The sequence below is a fragment of the Mercenaria mercenaria genome, chromosome 4, assembly GCF_021730395.1.
Source record: "Mercenaria mercenaria strain notata chromosome 4, MADL_Memer_1, whole genome shotgun sequence".
Taxonomy (NCBI): domain Eukaryota; kingdom Metazoa; phylum Mollusca; class Bivalvia; order Venerida; family Veneridae; genus Mercenaria; species Mercenaria mercenaria.
This window is the reverse complement of record NC_069364.1, coordinates 30,308,205-30,329,061: the sequence shown is the minus strand read 5'-3', so window position 1 is coordinate 30,329,061 and position 20,857 is coordinate 30,308,205. Positions and strand designations below refer to the sequence as shown.

Sequence of the window (20,857 nt, the reverse complement as noted above, 5' to 3'; positions counted from 1 at the left end):
GCTTTCTGATAGTCTTTTTCAGGTATATCACTAAACAGGTTAAATATGGGGGCCCCCAACTTTTGGCGGGATGTATATTTTCTGCCTGCAAGCTTTCTCTTGAGACGAGGGAAAAGGAAAAGTCACAGTGGGCTAGATCCGGAGAATAGAGTGGGTGTTCTAGAACATATACTCCCTGTTCATTCAAAAAACGACGTCACAATCCCAGCCTTGTGACTCGAGGCGTTGTCATGTAACAAATGGATGCCTCGGATACCCGTCTTTGGTCGACGTTTCTGGAAATACTTGAGAAGCTTTTTAAGAACATTTTTTCTTATAAAACTTGGCATTCATTGACTTGCCTTTAGGTACAGGAACCTGGATGGCGAGACCTTTAGCAGCGAAAAATATGGCATACATAACCTTTTTCACACTTGCAATCCTTTTGGCAATGCAAGGCCTTCTGACATTTTTGGTGAGCCATACTCGGTTACTAATTTTTCGATGCGGTTCGAAGAAATGTATCCGAGTCTCATCACCTGTTACTACATTCATAAATGTTTTTTGATCGTATCTTGGAAACCTTTTCAAAAGCTTGCGTGCCATCTTAACGCGCGTGCGTTTTTTGCTCATCAGTGAGCAAATGCGGGACCCACCTAGCACTTTTCTTCTTCAATTTCAAAATATTTCGCAGAATGCGCAACACAGATGCTTTTGAAATGCCAATCATGTCCGCAATCTGCTGAGAAGTATATCTTGCGTCAGAAAGTATTATTTGTTTGATTTTTTCAACAATCTTTGGTCTACTTGCAGACTTAGGTCGACCAGTTTAAGGCGCATTTTTGACAGACTCCACGCCTGCACAAAAATTCCTAACCCATCTGCAAACTGTGGAAAAGGACATTTCATTACAACATAAACAGCACATATGTCAGCTTAAATGTCCATTGAACCTCTTCCGAGTGAAACGCAAGTCTTAATGTAAGACCTAATTTCATTCGCATTTTTTACACTTTTACCAACCTTTTTGCCTAACCGCCTACGAGTAGGGTTTGTGCAAATGTGAATTGTGAGCGAGATATTGTGTCTACATGTATAGTTTATACGTCGATTGAAAGCTATTACAGCGGGGAACACGTGCCAGGCGTGAATTTTGTACTGGCGCTGAAATTAGCGGTTGTCAATAGCCAGTGGCATTACTTTTGATCCCATCCTCGTATTTCATCTTTATACCCTTACATGTATAATTTTAGTTTCAAGTTTAGTACAACCGTAACAAACTTCCCTCTAAACATTTCATTATCGCTTGAAAATGAATATGGGCTATTTTAAAAGTTTCGACTGTTTGAAAAAAATTTGTAAAATCAAGTAAATTAAAGCGTCTACGTTTACTGAAAGATTTGTCTCATTCTATGTCGAATTTTTCAAGTTAAAGCACAAAATTACATAACTGATATATTGGTTGTTGGCATGAGTCAAATGACATAGGAAATTCTACTATATTGATTTCAACATCTACAATTAAACTTAACATGAAATATTGTCCATGAAATGTTCCCTGTAATTAAGTTTTATTCTCATTTGGCTGCCGAAGGCCAATATTTCAGGTATCTTGTCTGTGGTATTGGGACATTAACAGTTTTAGCGATTTTACTTTATTACATGTATTATTTTGTTTACACAAGGACAGGTTAATAGGTTTTGAAATATACTTTTACAATCGTAGATGTAAGAGAAACAAAGGTCATTTTAAGCTTAAAACCAAAATGTATATACTTTACTCTGGCAACGTCGTTACCTGCATCCTCTAAATGTCACGGTTGTTATCTTCAGAAACGTAAAACAACAAATACAAAAAAATTGTAACATCATTCTTTAAAATGTTTACATCTTGACATTCGTTTCATTTCAGTCTTCCCACAGTTACTCTGTAAATGTAAGAAATGTGACTTACCCGATCTATAAGCTGTCTTACGATACCGTCCCAATGTCCGTCCTCGCTTCTAACTCCATAACGCCCGTCCGGTACGGGAACTATTGTATATTCAAATCCGACAATCGCTGCTAATTCACTAAGAAGATCTATACAGAAACCTTCGTATCGGTCATTACCGGACAATGGCTTTCCTTTTACGGTTTCTTTGCGTAACATTGCATATGGAGGTTCCTGAAAAAAAAAACATTGACGATTAAGGTACAGTAACCAGTTAATATACGAAAACGGCAACAAATTTCGTATTTTGTTATATAAATATGTTTGCACTGTGTTAATCTCAACATCTCAACGTTCAATCGATCCATCTTACTTCCAATCTTGCTAAATATTCCTTCCTGTTTTGATGAAGTTTACAGCTAATTAACAGACTGCGCTTTTTCTGTAATCAGAGACAATATTTTCAATATCTGGACAAAATAGAACAGACTATCAGAAAAAATATACCCTTTTGGTGTCATAGTGTATCCAATGAATGGTCACACTCTGAAAGGCGTACGTTAGAGTCTCTGTATATGAGATGGGCGAAATTTTTCACAATAACAGAATTTCTTTAAACTTTGGATACTGAAGGACAATAATCTAAGAAACAAAGATATGCAATAAAAGTCATAGGTCACCAGTACTGAAAAAGAGTTATCTGCCCTTGAAAACGGCATTTCCCCCAAAATGCTAAACGCTATGTTCATTAACAATGGTTCTGTTTCCTTAAGCAAAGATTCATCATATAAACCAGCATTACAACGGCAGCATTACAAATGCAATGAGTCATAAAGGACTCATAAAATGTCATTTTCTTATTTTATGCAAAATATAAAGCGCCATACCAGTAATGTAGATACATTTAAAGTTTTGTTCCCAAAAACTCCAGGAGACTGAAAACGCCTTAATGTAATATTAGCTCCGTAACTCGGTGCCCATGTTCCTGTCTAAACAGAAAGAAAACACAATTGAACATTAAACTGAAACAGGTCTGCCTCGTTTCATGTCTGACTAGATTATCAATTATTGTCAGATTTATAAATTTCGTGAAAAAAATATAGCGGTTTCCTTCTATTCATGTCTCATTTTGTACTAACTAATTTAAAAATAAACGTTGGTTTACTGGAAACGTTTTGCTTGAAATGTACCTTATATTCTGCGATAGACAATTTTAATTCCACAAATGAAAATATCAAGTACTATGAACGAACTAAAGATAAACCATTGCTTTCGCAAATTACCTTACAGGCTGAAGTTTCTAGTTAGTTATCTAAACTGACACATTAAAATCATATTATTTAGAAAATACATGTACAATACTGTGTGTTAATCAAATCAGCAATTTATTATAAGCATAAAGTACGGTTTGCTTTGACTATCTTTGCCTATGTACAGCAAGAGAAACCTTTTGTTTTATACATCTTTATTCTTTTTTCAACAAAACCACATTTTCTTCAAGATGACTTATTTGCTATCTTTCCTATCAAATTTGCTAATAATACAAATTTGAAGCATTACCTTCTGCAAGCCTTCCTCTCCTAGCTCCATGATATCCAGTTTAAAGTTCAGTCTCCGTCCATGGTTTAATCTTATTGGCCCCGTTAAACCGTTTACCTGAACCTAATTAATAATGTTCATATAATTTATATTATGTAATATGAGATATATATATATATATAACTTTTATGAAATCATGATAATTATATTTAGCTAGAGATGTTTTTGGGAAAAGCGCATGTCTCCCACAACTGCCTAATCATCTAAATAGTAAGTCAGTCTGCACTTTCTTGGACCCAAAATGTACCCTATACTACTTGTGCATGCGCTTTCTTGCATCCAAAACGTACCCTATACTACTAATAAAAGTAATATAAGGTACGGTTTGGGTGCACGAAAACGCATGCGCTCTGAGGATTTTTCGGTAATTCAAAGGGTCATAATTTCGAAGTGCCTGGGCCGATTTGGCTAGTTATCGAACTTGGCCGAGGTCTTATGGTCAGACACATTTTGTTCAAGTTTGGTGAAGATCGGGTGAGAAATGTTTGACTTAGAGTGCGGACAAGCTTTGTGACAGACAGACAGACAGACAGACACACACACACACACACACACACACACAGACTGGAGTAAATCAATATGTCTCCCACACCACTGGGTGGTGGGAGACATAATTAACCTACATGTCAAATGCCTTACACATTTTCTACGATATATTTTGATATTTGTTACAAAAACACAGAAAGTTCTGAACATGAAACTTGAACTATTGGAATATATTAAGAGACAAACAAATATGCCACGACGCCGGCCATGCCTTTCATTAATCATGTTTAATACATGAATAATCTTTAATTGTAGCTTGACAAGCATAGTAAATTTCTTTACTTAATGTTAAAAAGATTTAAGGAATGGGTTTCATATTGAGCCGCTTTACTTTCTAGCAGCTGTGTAAATGTATTGTCTAAAGTTTGCTTTATTTCAGGAATCCGATCTTACTAACATTTTTGAAATGACAAAGTGAATATACCATGCCCTCTAGTTGTAGAAAAGACAATCACAATTGAGGTTGAGATTTGTCCAAATACGAAGTGGCATGGTAAATTTATTTTGTTACCGTTTCTTCCAGAGTGTGTAGCTAATTTCCCATTGTGAGAAACATATACCACTGTTACAGTGACGTCATATAACAGTGATGTCATCAAATGTACCGCTCCTATCTCACACAACGTATAAAATACTTAATACATTTGGCATAAAATAGCGTAAATAAGGCAGACACACCATAAAGGCGTAGTAAATTAAAGGAGTCCTTGACCGGGGTCAAACACACGGTGCGAGATTATCTCACACTGTGTTTTATTGTTAAACCCCGTTCCATTGGCAACAAAATATCTACTGCTTCGTCTAAGAGATAAAAATTACAAGGAAAGCGAGTAAAAGTCTCCGCATTAAGTTCTTTTCTAATTTATACTGCTAATAAAATGACTTTAGAAAGAAATCTCTCTGCGCTGAAATGTTTGCTACGTACGGCATTAAGAAAATTGTACAACGTCCGTCCTTCTTTCCATGGGTTAACCTCATCACATGTGCTGTTTGGTGGCGTAATACTCATACCCTTTTCAAGTTCCTTCAAAGCATGGGCGAATAAATAAACCGCATCGAATATTAGTGCACACTGGAACTGAAAAAATATGTGTACTCATCTGTATAAGAAGTATAAAAAGATCATTCAAAAGACTAGCAAATTAGATTTGACAAAACTGTGGATATTAAGTAACAAAATACGCAACGCCTACATGTAATATTTCCATTAGCACCAGTTATAGACATTTATTATAAACATGATAAACTGAAAGACAAATCGTTTATTACAATATAAACAGAAGAAAGCGAACAAAGGTGCTTTGTTTGTTGGTTTGCAATTTCTATATACAATTACTAGAATTTTAAGTCCATAATCATACAAATAAGCTTGGAAGCAATATTCTTACTCAATTTAACTTATAACAATGGCAAAAAAGACGTAATATATTCACTACTAAAAATTATTGTATTACTTAAGACCAATTATGCTAATTACCAAACTTCGTAAATACAAAAAAATCGCCGATGTCCTACAACATAATCATTTAAATTTTCTAAACTCAAGGCGTGTGCTTAATATCAATTATAGTTGAAGAAAGGACAATTTCTTTTCTAAGTTCTATTGTATATCCTAATTGATTAATATTACATAAATCCATATAATTTTCAAGTTTATCATAAAAAGCCTACCTCTTACCGATAAAGAACACCCTAATATTCTGAGTCTGTGTTTTTTCTCTAAATCGTCCTATCTTCAGAAGATTATGTCGAGTTAAAATTCGTTGTTGAACCTCACTAATCAAAACCTGTCCGTTCTACAAAATTGTGTCTGTAGTCTACAAGGTCTTAATAACTCAATGTCCTACAGTATGGAATGAGAAACATATAATAGCATGACGTATAAAGTCATCAAAGTAATGCTTAAAAACAATTGACTAAGACTTCGAGTAGATTAAGTTTACTTTGAGTACTTAAGCCCCCGGAGACCGTGTAAAATTCACTGGTTTTATCTTAATCGCAATTCAGAATGGATGAGTAAATCGGGAAGCCCATCAATCTAAAAACTACTTTACAAATTGTCTGAGTGACTTGCAACAATGGTCCTCACATAACTATATCCATACAGATCAATGAAAATAAGGATAACACGATATATTCATTTAAGTAGTATACTTAGTAGATTTGGAAGTCTTATTGTACGAAAATATGCTATTATAATCATGACGTATGATTAAATTATAGATACGCAATCTCCAACTTTTATGTGTACTTCATGCAGTTATTGAAAATCCATCCACGATACAAAGTTAAAAAAATCAATAAGAGGAACTAAAACTATATGTCCGATAAAAATGAAGCTCAGTACTATTTGCATTATAACACTTTTAAAATTATAGAACGCATATTTGTATTCTGCTTTTTGATAAGCGACAAGTAAAATATTAAGAGGAACATATGTCAATTAATATTATTCATTATTGCTTAACAATCATACCATGATAAGTCAAACATATATATCCATAATGCACATTTTAATATTAATATGTAACTTACCATGTTGTTTATGACGATGTGGTGATAAGAATCGATCATTCCTTCCTGCAATGCCTGCAGAAGAGATTAACTAACATCAATTTTATTTAGGTCTTTGCTACAGGGTATCGGGTGTGTCAATATCTAGTAGCGATTACTTTTTCAATTTTTTTTTGTCTGTATACATTAAGCCGCATTTGATTAAACGAGTTTCTGTCTTGTACTTTGTATTTGTTTTATATATAAGAGATTAAATTTATTTGAATGATCGACAGACTTAATGTATATTTTCAAATCAATAGATCAGATCATTTTGATTAAATTATTATTAATAACTCTGACTGGTAGATCTACATATATAAAACTCACAGTATGTGCTTTATTTTTAGACTAATTTTTAAATTTGGTGCTTGATGCATGCAGTTGATTACAAAGTTACTATTCTTTGATACTCCCGGTGATTTTTCATGTTATGAAATATCAGGAATTTTATTCGAAAAGAACATATTTATACATTTAAATCATTTAAAAGCATACTTTCGACATTGCAATTGAACTGACTACTTTGTTTTTATCTATCAAATTGCCTAATCATTTATGTACAAATTTAAATACACTGATTTACATCTGCAGTGTAATTCTTACTAAACTACAATTTCTATATTTCATTTTTCTTGTTAACTTGACTTTCAAAATAGTTTTGTAGCACTCTACTATATTATTCATCAGGTAAACTTAACACCCGAGTACACACTTTTTGACACACAGAATACACAATTAAGTACAAAATTCACAAATTAACTATGGTCTTTAATGGACCTTTGACCAATATCCAAAGTGCATTAATTTAGTAATATTCATTGTGTTTGACTGACACACATGATTCATGCATATAAATTTATTACTGCCAGCGTGTTTACTAGTATCTGCATATTTTAATAATAAAATTTAAAAACAAAATGGATATATTTGAGCATGTTTGGTTTTACAAATCCGTCAGAACGCTTAAAACACATGCATTATCGGCCATAATTTATTTGGTATGACATATGTGTTACACATATGATATCAAAGCGTTCACCGACATGACAAGATGGCAAACTTTAACTGAAAAGACATTTTCCAAGTTTCCATTTTTAAATAGACAGTATTAGTAAATCCTTTGTATTTACATTATCCAAAAGCCAGAATGAAATTTTTATAGCCGTTTATGATTTTCATCACTGCTAAACTAAGTTATCCTTCTACCTACATGTAAAAAGCTAAAACACGAAAAAACGTTGTGACTACAGAAAAATTACTAAGGTACTATAATGTTGGTTATATTTTCACATAATTGTATACCTCATTCGTCTTTATGAAAAGAACAGAAATGTAAACACAATATAAACTGCGACATGTATTTTATATAAAACAATAGTATTTAATCATCCAGATAAAATTAAACCTTTCAATGATATTCCAGAGGTAAGTTTGATCGTTACATAAACAAAATTGAACGCTTTGATACTAGACACAAATACTTATTATTGAAAAAGTAGTGACAGAAAAATACAACCAATAATTTCATTTTTCCATTTGATTTTAAACCTGCTGCAAAGATATCATGACTAGTCACGTTCTAAAACTGGTATCTACATACATTTAGAAATAAGGACAATACACACACATAGAAAAGCATTGCTACAGAAAGGTAAGTAACAAAACGTCCATTAGGGACTTTAATCCTACGCACACATACCCTCACTATGTTATAAATTTGAAAGACTCATCCAACTACTAGTCAAATTGTGACTGACCTTGTTGTAGAAGTGTAATACAGTATTCAAATTACGCATTTATGATAGCGACATTTTGTAATTATACACGCAGCTTAGGGTAAATAGGACAATGACCTTCTTGCATGTGTTAAGTCTTCAATATTCACATGTGGCATATACAGTATAGAAATAACGTTACTAACTAAAGCCCAGTTGTTTCATAAGGACCTTTTTAACATATTTTGTTACAAGTTTGAATTACTTATTTCTTGATTTTCAGACTTGACGTGAGCAGTTATATAAGTAGTTTTACATAAATTAAGCTTGAAATAGCTATGAAACGTGCTTCTTATGTAACATTTTGTCACTTTTGAATCCTATAAATGACCATGATGGGAATTATATTCTCTTTCCGTCTACATAAATGAAAAATTAGAATATTGAGGGAATAAATGAGTATCTAAATTCTACTTAATATTAGTTATCAAACTGTAGACTTAAGTACAATTTAAACGTATTTTACGCTGTACATTAAACCTACATCATGTTCTTTGGACATCAACCAGAATTGATAACAGTAATATACTATTAACCAGTCAAATGTGTTATTATAACTTGATGTGAAGATCCTTTGGAATGTTTGTATATAATTTGCATACAATTTACTATTAAGTTTTTCTTAACGTTAGCGTATATTTATTCTTGTTATACATGCACAACTTAGAACGGCCTAAATGAAAATACTCAACTTAACCTGATTTCAATTTTATAAATAACACTTTATATCAACAAAAGATGTCCGTAATACACTACTAGTAAGGACTCCTCTAAAGTTTATTTAGGATTTCAAACTGCACACAACCACGTTTACCACATTCACATTGCCTTTCGGTAGCAGTTACAATATATCTATTTAAGGTACAAATCAAAGGCTTTGACTACGTCGTGTTAAAGTCTGCTCTGTTGAGATCATGGAGTCCATTCAATGTGTTTGTATAATAGAATTCCCCTTAAGCCGATGTTAGGGCTATGTGGGGTGTGGCAGATTTCTTTCCCGCTCATAAACATATTTTTTCCAAACGAGTCTGCTATCAGTTTACTTGGTTGAGTTCTATTCTCCCAAAGGATCTTGTTACAGAAGTTATTAAATATTATATAACTTCTATTGTTACTGAATATTTTCTAAGCCAATCTGACGCGTGTGTAAGTAGTATTTTACCGTTAAAATAAATCGCAATTTAAAACATAAAATATTACCATCTTTAAGAAGACTGTAGTTTCTGTGATGTTAAGTTCTGCAATGATATGACGCCAGTGCTTCTTTTTGGCTTCTTTCAGAACTGCCCGCATGTTCCGAAGATCTGCCTGTCGGACAATTACGGACATGTCCGATGTCTCATTTGTAGCACGAATTAAAGACTGAACTTTTAATAAACCTGAAAAAATTAAATTCCATACAGTATGCTTGATAAATCATCGCATGGTTGTAAATTTTATTTATATGACAAAATTTCTACTATAAATTTATCAAATATAGCATTTCAGTTGGGTTCTTCTTATTGTGTAAGTAACTGTTCTATAAAAACTGGAAAATTAACACAATAAAGGAATAATTGGTTCTGAGCTAATGATTAAATATATTGGTATGCATCCTTCTTGAAAATTGGAACTAGTCCACGTACTTTTATTTGAAATACTGTTGACAGGCACGAAAGAGTGATCTGCGTGAACAAAGGATAAGATTTAATTTTTCAGTCTTAAAATGCAATCATATAGTTGTAATAAATTATTTTTTAATGATACAGATTGCTACATTTGTTTGTCCTTCTGAAAACATGTAAATAACGTTTAACCGCTTAACAACTTGCATAGACTATATTTCATCTACGAAATTTATACATTTTAGAAGAAATACAATAACTGAGGAAGATTCTCTTACATTAGATATATTCTCCTGGCATCGGTGGTTTCCACTGAATACGTTTCATGCATTATTAGACAATAACTAAATATCCAAAAGGCCTGTCTTATTGACAATATAGTTACTACTTAAATTTTGTAAATACAAAAACATTTTTAAAATCTATGCGGTATATCAATCGAACTCATTCAGGCCCTCTGACTTTTGAGCGAAGTCTTTCACTTGTCAGATACATGTAGCCGCCATAAGGAATGACCTTCTCAGCTGTTCAGTTAACCTTGTATATTTCACCGAAAGCTATGTCTAGGAAAAGTTCAATTGAACAACCAGAAGATACTTACCTATATGACTGCTGTAAAGAATGAGCATTTCGGTCCAGCCGAAACCTTTGATGACATCCAGAACGGCTCTCGAGAGCAGCTCTGTATCTGGATGAATGTTGATTGTATATGGCGATGGTGGAATGGTGCTTGCGTCTACCCGCGTCTCGATGTGTGGAATATGGAGGCTCGAACAAGCCGAGCCTGTAAAAGCAGCAACGTCTTGATTCAATGGGCCAAATGTGCATATAATGTGTTGTGCTAGCTGATCACAGACTGAAAGTATGCAAAACAATCATCATTACTTCATTGTTTTGCATTTATTAATCCTTTCGAGCCCTGGTTTGGTCTTTTATTGCTTTACGATTTTCTACTGATGGACTTTGTGTCCAGGCATACAAGAAACACCTTATGCAAAACAATAAGATATCATTACTGGACAATAATTGATAAGTATGAATTTATAAATGTAGGCAGATTTAACTTTGATGGTGCGCAAATGAAAAGAAAGGACCGTTACTTTTAACGAGCTACTTCTTGAATAAACAGCACAAATTCTGTCATATCCCATTTCTGCCGGAATTGTATCCATATTTGGTTAAATCAATCAAATATTGAAGTGTATGAGAAAATAAAAGGAATGTGTACGATCTCAATTATTTTAAGATTAAATGAAGATCAGCATTATTCTATAAAAATACTGTTGGACCTGTTTATCTCGTTTAGATATTGACTGTCTTCAATATTAATCAGAACTCTTTATTTTTCTTCAAACTCAGAGTAAGATTATCTGGAATTAAATAAGGTAAATATGAACATATTGGGCTTACCTTTTCTTGAAGCTTCAAATCTATTATTTACAGGAAGGCGTTGGATATCATCAAGCAGCTGAAGCTTTGGAAGAAGTCGCTCATGAGTGACCTTGTATACACCGTACTTAAAGGCATTGATAAGATTCTCCTGCTCATCGTCCCCAAAAAGACCACCTGAAAAGAAATCATTGTTATCATTAGAAACAAATGGAAACTATCATTAACTATTACTTAACTCTCTATCTAAACCGCCGGCAAATTCATTAAGTATTACATAACTCTCTTATCTAAACCGCCGGCAAACATTAACTATTACATAACTCTCTTATCTAAACCGCCGGCAAATATATGTTTTTTTTTCATAAACCGGTCATAAACCGTGTATTGGACTTGTAAGGCAAAAATAAAAAATGAAAATTATGTTTTGACGTCATGTTATAACACTCTTATTTAATGGCTTGCCAGTCAATAATGGTCAAAACTATATAATTAGCCGAAAAGTCATTTAGTAACTGTATACAAAAATGTAGTGTAAGCTTACTCGTTTTATATAAAACAAAGGATATTAACAGCAGGAAGATATTCGCATCCGCCCGAAAAGTTATTGGGGAGCCAATTTGTTAAAAAGACCGATCTATTCCTGTTCATAAGCTACCCAGCTGGGGTTTAGAAGATATTTCTGAATATGTTCCTCCTAGACCGAGGTAAACAGCATGCTAATATATTTGAGAATAGGCTTCAATTGCTAATAGAAAATGTGTAAATATTTTGCACCCTAACTGATACTAAAAAGACGATCAAACTTGCTAAACAATCTATCAACGAAATACAAATATTGCACAAATTATTCATTTTTTATGTTTTTATACTTTCTAGGATTTTGACAATATGCATTATTGAACTAATACATGTAACGTATTATGATTGCAAACAGAATAGACCCATTTCTTGTAGAAATACACAGCCATGCTATACAACAACATTGCTATCATGTCAAATGATATCATACAGCTTAAAGGTTCCGTTATGTTGTCTGCCTTCGATCACTCATTAAATAATGCCTTAAAATTAAAGTGTGCTCTTTGGTAAGTGATTGGCAATTTTACAGCATGCCTAACTAAATACCTACATCGAAAAAATACTAAATTTGCAGTAAACATTCGATTGTCTGTTTTGTCATACAAATAAATATATACCTAATGCAGATGTCTAAAAGTGTTATTCTTGTGTCTATATCGGTATAAGAGTTTTTAAAAGGGCAAGATTAAAGGATTGATTAAACTACGACGTATCGTGCACAGAATGCATTGGAATTCCAGTACTATCAACATTTGTTTCAAAGTATCGAACGGCAAGTTCTAGGTATTTGACACACTTAAACTGCCTGCATGTGAGGGTCTGACCATTCGAGCGGCTGATAACTTTGGCTATAGACACTGTGTGATTTAACGCATCATTTTAAATCTCAAGACTCAAACATAGCTTCTCTCGATTTGGTTCCATACATCTCTTTATATACGATTTGCTGATCTACACGGTTTAAAGAAATAATTGTTGAGTATTATGGCATAAAGTCGCATAGACATCAATCTGAAGTTGTATGACGCAATTATAAAACAACATACCTCAAACATTATGTTTATATCGGTTTAATGTATGCACTGGCTAGAGTTTAAATTGAGTAAAATGAGAACCACATCAGTTACATATCTGTAAATTTTCTACAAAAGTATACAATGTTAAGCTGAGCAAATTTTGTTTGTACGATCTCCTTCCATAGCTATGTATACACATTCTGAACAGTATCCAACTACAGTGAACGAAAAGTTCTCTAGAAAGAGGTAATTTTGTCATTTAAATTTGATTACCATCAGTTTTATTTGTGTGTATTTAGGTATCCGGGAAACTTTAACTGAATTACACTTGGACTGGTCTGGAGGATGTCCTAATCACTTTAGACATGGAACAAATATAGCGGTTTTATAATGCATGTTTCTTTTGCAATCTCAATGCAACAATAGAAGCTCAATATGTGCTGTATTTCGTGCAGACTTTAAATTACCTCTCATTTTTGTCCCCGTTGATTATAGACTTTGCAGTTTCCGAAATTGGTATTATCTTTTTCTTGAAAAGTAATTAAATGTTGGCATTTAGACTATTGCATCAATTTACCAAATAAGGCAGCTGTTTATTTTTAAACATTATAACACAATGAAACCGTCACTGATTCTAGTAAATCTATTGTACTTTATTTTGTATCTTCTTATTTGTCTCAGAACTTTCTATGGTAACTATAAATATATTACGCTACCGATTTTTCCAAACTTGCGTTCAATGCGAGAATGACAAAAATGAATTGTTCCACAACCCAAAGTATTGACTTACTTTATGTAGACAATACAAATGTCGCTGTAAGGCCAACTTAATACACATTTTGAACCATCTTGTCACACAGAATTACCCAATAAACTTTATCATGCATCTGGAAATGCGGTATTAGATGCAGGATTTTCTGAATGTTTTAGCAATAACGATTGATTGAGTTTAACTAAGTAATTCCTTAAGACTGATCAGATCAAAATAAAAGTCAGCGTTTCTCCGATATGAATTTTAGATATGAAATACAAAATGTAGCTACAGACTGAAGTTGCCTAACAACAAGTAAACTTTGCTAGTTATCAAGAAACGCTCAATGACAGCTTCTTGTCTTGTTTTTATTCTATTCTCCCAGAGGATCTTTTTATAGATGCGAATACGAAAACTAGAGCGTAAGAATAAGCATCTGCTGGCCGCAGATTAAAATAAAAAGATTTTGCCTTTGTCTTTAACAATAATTGTTGGTATGATTTAAAGGAGAGACAGAGAGAGTGTAAAACTTACCAGTTATACAATATTTAAGGTTATTCCGTTGTATTACGATGTCTATCTATCAAACCCGTTTAAGATTTATTTCTTTTACCTGCATTCACACAAAGTATGAGTGCCGCCAATGGATCTTTAAGTAGGATTGCCATTGTGTAAACATATACAGTGTTACCCTGTATTCGCGTAATCAATCTTAAAGGTGTCTTTTCAATACACTGTACGTTTTCGACCAGACTGTTCATTTCCGATTTCAGAAAATAGATTAAATAAGAGCCATAGACGGGAACTCTTGGCGTAATAACCTGAACTCTTTCGGGATTGTTCATTTCAACACTTCACTAGAGAGTAAATAATATTTATAGATCTAATAATTTCTAATAATTTCTGGTATGAATTTGTGTTGCATCGGCTGAATAATTCAATGTATTATGTTTGTATTTTTTGATTGGAGAATAAAGTATTAAGCCAAAAAAGTGTCGTTTATGTAATATCAGAATCACACACAGTTCCACAATAGTCAGTGCGAGTAAACAGATGTTCCATTGTTTTGACAGCACTCAAAGCAAACAAAATACTATTTTAAATCCTCAAAATAATACAATTTACAGATTTTTGAATATTTTCATATATGAGGGGAACAAATTCAAAAGTATGATTTAATTTTTTTTCATTATTGACAGAAAAAAAAAACGAAAAAAAAAATTAAATGAACTTTTTAAAATATCCATAAAAATAAACTTTAATCATTGTAAATTTAGCAGAAGATACTTCTATGTCAAAGTACATTTTTGTAATTGTAAAATATATTCTAATTCTAATTATATTATTATTATTATTATTATTACTATTATTATTATCAATTTATCATTCTTTCAGATTTTTATAGCACATTTTTCACAATACACACGTTGAAAGATGCTTTACATTCAAGGGTAGTCACTTAGGGTGCCAATCCATCCTCTGCCAGTACAGACACAGAGCAATCTAACCAGAGATTCACAGAGAAAGCAACAGAATAGTAAAAAAGAGAGAAATCTGTTAGATACACTGTCTGCACCAGTACTGATATTGTTTTGAGCAGAAATAATTCATTTTAGATGTTCTTGTTATATTGCAATCTTCCAAGCAGTTTAAAAGATATGGAGCGGATACGAATACAGACGAACGTACAGATATGCGTGGTTCAAATATAGCCCCCATAAACCCCTACCAAAAATCCAAAATCGCGTAAGACTACAAAATCCGCTAAAATAAATAATGTATCTCGGTAGACGCCACATGAGGCATTTTACTATTATCAACTGGCATTGACTGTGTTAGGTTGCAGTCAGTTAGACAGGCAGCATAATTAATTTATGTTTTGTAAACCGAAACGCTATTACCGTCCAAGTGCTGTTTTCGCCGTGATTCCAAAATGCCTTAAATATAGTCTGCCAATGATTGAACTATTCTCAAGGGCAATACAGATACCGTACATGAAAGTATTACAATGCATTTGCAAATGTCCATAATTGCGTTTCTTGGCAGAGTAAAACTTTATTATTGTTGTCTGTTATGATCGAAGTTACTTATGTCAAATTTCATTACCACGTAAATGAATTACATAATTTTCACAGATTATACACCATTCACTGTTAAGGAAAATTTTGAAAACAATTTTGATGTTTTAAAGTTCAATTTCCACGTATTATATCAAACCAGAAGAGTTCAGATTAAGCGATATATTTACCAGCAACTATTTAATTTTTGTTCCAATAATGTATTTATCTTTCATTTTAGGAATACATAATTTTCTCTTAATAACTGTCTATGGAATTGCAAAAACTTTTAACATTTAAAAACTCTGAACACCAATGGTAGATAGTATTGCGCCCAAAAACGTTCGCATATTATTAAATCTATTGTGAAGAAGCTTATTTCTTTCTTTTTGTACTCCCAGATCAATCTGTCGAAACATTTGTGATAGATATTTCCGACAAGAAAGTGAAACTGCGTTTGTTTACGTCTCCCATAACACGTGAACAAAGAAACATCTAATGCTTTATGCCAAAAGATACATTTATAGCTCTGAATATTTATCATAAGAATAGGTACTTGCAGTAACAAAATAAAGTGAAATGAAACAAGTCAATGAAATTATGAAATACGTCGAGATGCAATTTGTCCCAAAATAACAGGTTTCCTAAAACTCATTTTGTCATAAATATCATATGGAATAGGGGATATGTTTAGTGCCTGTAAAAAACAAATCGGTATTTTTAAATAACGATGTGAAATGCAATTTTATTATATAATTTAAGAGACAACACGTGAACAGTAAAACATGTAAATTCACATTTTACACATTTCTGATGGATGCTCAATACATCCCGATGGAAGACATTTTATTTCTTTTTCGCGAATTCATCCACTAGTCTTCTTAGTCTTCTTGTCTCCCTTGAATATTTTCGGACCTGTATAGTACTTAACTAATGATATCTATGCTGTATTGATTCAACATGAATGATTTTTCAATTTGAAAATTATGTAATGGAAAAATAGGTAATGAGTCAATTTAGTATGACAGCGGAATGCCATCGGTTACATGTTATTTAATTCATACGATTCCGAATTATATTGCAATATTACACCTGACAATATTTATGACAATATCAAACTCTTTTTGTTCGAAAAATTACATATTTTTGCTATATTGAAATTGAAAAAATAGCAAGAAACATGACTGTATAGACGTTGTTTCGCAATCGTCTATAAAACAATTCAACAAGTTACTCTAAGTCTCAAATCAAACCTGAAATGAATTGCTAGGATAGTAGATAGGATGTTCTGTACTCGGTACTAAAGTCGTTGAAACATTACCATATACGGTTACTAGATGTTTGGGCATTGTACTTGCAATGTTCTTTTATAGTTTTTATAGATAGAATCTGCGAGAAGACCCTTTAGAAACACAGACCGCAGCAAAGTAACATAATAGCAATCTCCGTTCATGAGAGATAATGAGGTGTGCAACATCCCTCACAGCCCGTGCACAAGCTTAGGCGGACTTCTGTTATAGAATAATTGAATGTTCTCACGACCAAAAACAACTATTCTAAAGACCGAATTCACAATAAAACATTAGAACTAGATTGAACTACGTGGGAGTAATATTGTGCACCTATTCATTCTCATTCTTTAAAATTGTTTCTTAGACATAGTGTAATTGTATAACTTCTGGAGAAATAGATAAAATCAATTCATCAAATAAAATATTGCTATATAAGTTGTTATCAAAATATTGTTGATGGGGTAAAAATGTATACCTTATTGTCAAATGAAAAGACTGAACAAATTGTGTCTACATAGTCGGAAATGTAAAAGAGAAATATGTTAAATGTCATAATACAACATTTTCAGGTCATTGTCAATTTCTTTCGTGATACATTTACAAACATCTACCAGTATTTAATAGCAATTGTTATTTCTCATATTAGATAATTTACTAGGAACGTGTCTGAACTATTGACAAGTTTATTTAGCGTTGCTCTTAACTATAATGTCTACTTTGTCCGTAAGGTATAGCCAAAATACATTTTAACGTTTATGTTTGTGTTTCGCCATCAGACGTTTAAGTAAAAGGATTGACTTATAAAGCACATACAGTGAGTGCTAATTGTTTAACATTTTCATACTCATCTATTGTCATAATCAAGCTTCTTTTATGATCCTAATTTCATGATGGTCATAATCAATGATAAATCACAAATCATAAACAAATGATCGCAGTCGTTATATTACCTAAATGCTAAGTCTATTTGACATTTTACAGGTAAATATGATAGATATATATAATGTATCAGCAGATTATACACAGCAGACTGTTTTTAGACATTTTGTTTGCTATATTAGCTAACTGATGCATGCTCTTGTTCTAATCGTCATAACAAAATGACGGATTACCTCTATAATCATAAATTCATTATAAAACATGCAGATTGCAATTAAATATAAAAGGCCGAGCTGAAGTCTAGATCCGTCAGTTTGCATTGAACATTAGCTTTTTCTTAGTATTTTCGAAATCGGGTAGACTTTTTTTTGAAATACATTATTATTTGTATACTTCATCCTATATGCTGCGTGATGGAATTTTGTGTTTGCATTTACATGTACTTACATGTATTGACTTGAATAATGTTAACAATAATGCGGTAGCGCAAAAGGTTGAAGAGTCAAAATGGTCTAAAAGCAATATCAATTTTGTTTATGAAGAAAAAGCATATTTTGTGAGATATCATTTATTTGTCTCGATAATAAAGCGATGCAGTACAACTCCTCAACGTGTGCTAAAATAAGCAATCGGCTAGGTGCCATGTAATAAAGATCTAGCGGGACAATTTACGATAGCGTTTGGCAGTTAAATGGCCTTCTATGAAGGATGTTTCCGAAATTGCTTCAAGTTTTCCTGCATTCTAAATGACTTCCTGTGACGGATTATTTCTTGCAATAATGAGATATCATAGACACTTTTATACTGTATTTTATGAAATGACGTCATAGCACACTTAATACAGTCATATTGCAACGTCTTCAAACACGCGATTTAAAATCAATACGTTTAAATTTAGTCGAAAGTTGCGAGTATATAACAAGTGCATTTGGAACCATTCATAACTTTTGTTCAACTTTGTCAAACTAACGGTCATTTTAAATTTAGAGTACCCATGCATACAGTCTTACGTCAAATAACTATTCGGATAATTGTTAGAGGAGAAAGATGCTTTTCATCTGTAAAATCATTCAAGCTTAAGTTGACACTCGCTTGATACTATAAGACGACTTACATTGTAGAAACAATAACTAATGACCTAAGTCTATTAAAATCTCTGGTAACACTGAGCGAAGATTTTGAGATTTATTAACAAATATCTAACATAAAAACAAATTGTATTAATTCTGATTATAACCAACACGAGGTAGAACAAAGTTCCTCTTGAATATTGGCATAATGAAAAAAAAGTAACGTTCCATGATGCAGTGCATCTCGTACCAACATAAGTACATGATTGACGATAATTATTTACGTATCTTTTTAGATAAATTTTGCAAAATAAAATTTATATATCTACTATAGACAGAATCGGTGTAGACACCAAAATGTATATTTAAAGGAGTAGATACCAATTTTCACATAGATTAATATATAATAAACGTAGCCAATTTATTGTATTAAAATACGTGTAATTAATAATGTTTTAAAGCTTAAAATCAAAAATTCCTTATCTCGTCCCTTCAAGTAAAGCATTTTGACCCAGGTTTGGTAAGAACATGACCCTCCACAGTAATATTCATATTGCTAAAGACGAAGGAAATACGGATATTTAAACACTCTTCTAGTGTATTTCAGTTTCACGTTTCATGCCAATAGGTAGGTATATATTACGTAACTGTGATAAAATATATTATTAGCCATGTCGCTTTTAGTCTGATCTAATGTTAAATGCTTAAATATCTATATGTCGCGAGTGGTGTATCCATGAGTTAATCGCCAAAAATTTGTACTCTGTGATTAGAAACAACTTGGTAGTATAACGTCTATTTTTCGTTGGCTTAATGCGATCTTTACCATAAAATTGAATATTCGGATAAATTACTACGGAAAATATTTAAATTATCTTTAACTTGGAGAACCTATTCATCCAAACCTTTAGTAACATGACAACTTGGATGTTTGAACAATCCTGTATAATCTTGCTTTGTTATTTACTTCGTAGAAAACTTATTAAATAAATGTTACCTTAAAGTTTTTATCTAATGTATTAAGTAATCAAAAATAAGTAGATATGTTCGATTTATTTTGATTTAGTAAACAATATCTAGCGTAACACGCATTAACAGTTACTTCCTAGTTGACTATCCAATTCATGATACAAAAATCATTGGTGATTGCCTGCATAAATTAGTTCCCTCATTGGATAGAACTATAGATTACAGATTAAACAAGCTGAAAATGTGTTTCCCTTTTACAATAGATGAATGTCAACGCCTTAGAATTCAATAGCTAGTAAAGTACTGAATTTCTTTGCCATGGTAGACATAAATTTAATTTATTAGAAATATCACTACTATTTCACTGAATATGAGCAAATATATAAGTATAGTTAAACTGTCTTATGGATAACGGTATCCAAATGTATCATTTGAAAACGAATGGGAAAACAGGTATTACAGATACAAACTGCCAAATGTTTAATTGAAAACGGCCGTAAGGAAATTCATTGCAACACCCAACATTAATCCCTAATAACATCAGGAATCAATATAACGTAACATAATAGCCGCAATGTTTTATCATTATTAAAACCAAAATTTAAATCATAAAATATTTCGGGACAAATAAGATAAGTTTTAAAATGTGATGTAAAATAAAAAATGCTGCTACAGTAATAATCGTACTTTAAGTATAAAAGTCATATAATTTGCGCGATAACATTTTTCATAGTAAACACATCAATGACGTCAATGCTATTTAAATAACGCATTTACTCGTTAATTTAATGCATTATGTCAGCATAAGTAAACTATAAGCAGGATCAGAGGAAGTTATATGAGACTATTGGACAATTTGA

General features: G+C 32.4%; 1 protein-coding gene across 1 annotated transcript in view; it reads right to left on the bottom strand.

The window, feature by feature from the left end:
• The window catches only part of LOC123551385 (glutamate receptor ionotropic, kainate 1-like), a 135,754-nt gene that overhangs the window by 10,020 nt on the left and 104,877 nt on the right, over window positions 1–20,857 (bottom strand). The window contains exons 2-9 of the mRNA XM_053542115.1: window positions 11,403–11,558; window positions 10,594–10,848; window positions 9,589–9,767; window positions 6,593–6,646; window positions 4,983–5,135; window positions 3,473–3,574; window positions 2,800–2,901; window positions 1,934–2,146 (exon numbers count right to left, since the gene is read on the bottom strand). Of these exons, the coding sequence (XP_053398090.1) occupies window positions 1,934–2,146; window positions 2,800–2,901; window positions 3,473–3,574; window positions 4,983–5,135; window positions 6,593–6,646; window positions 9,589–9,767; window positions 10,594–10,848; window positions 11,403–11,558 (1,214 nt within the window). The remainder of the gene's footprint in view (window positions 1–1,933; window positions 2,147–2,799; window positions 2,902–3,472; window positions 3,575–4,982; window positions 5,136–6,592; window positions 6,647–9,588; window positions 9,768–10,593; window positions 10,849–11,402; window positions 11,559–20,857) is intronic.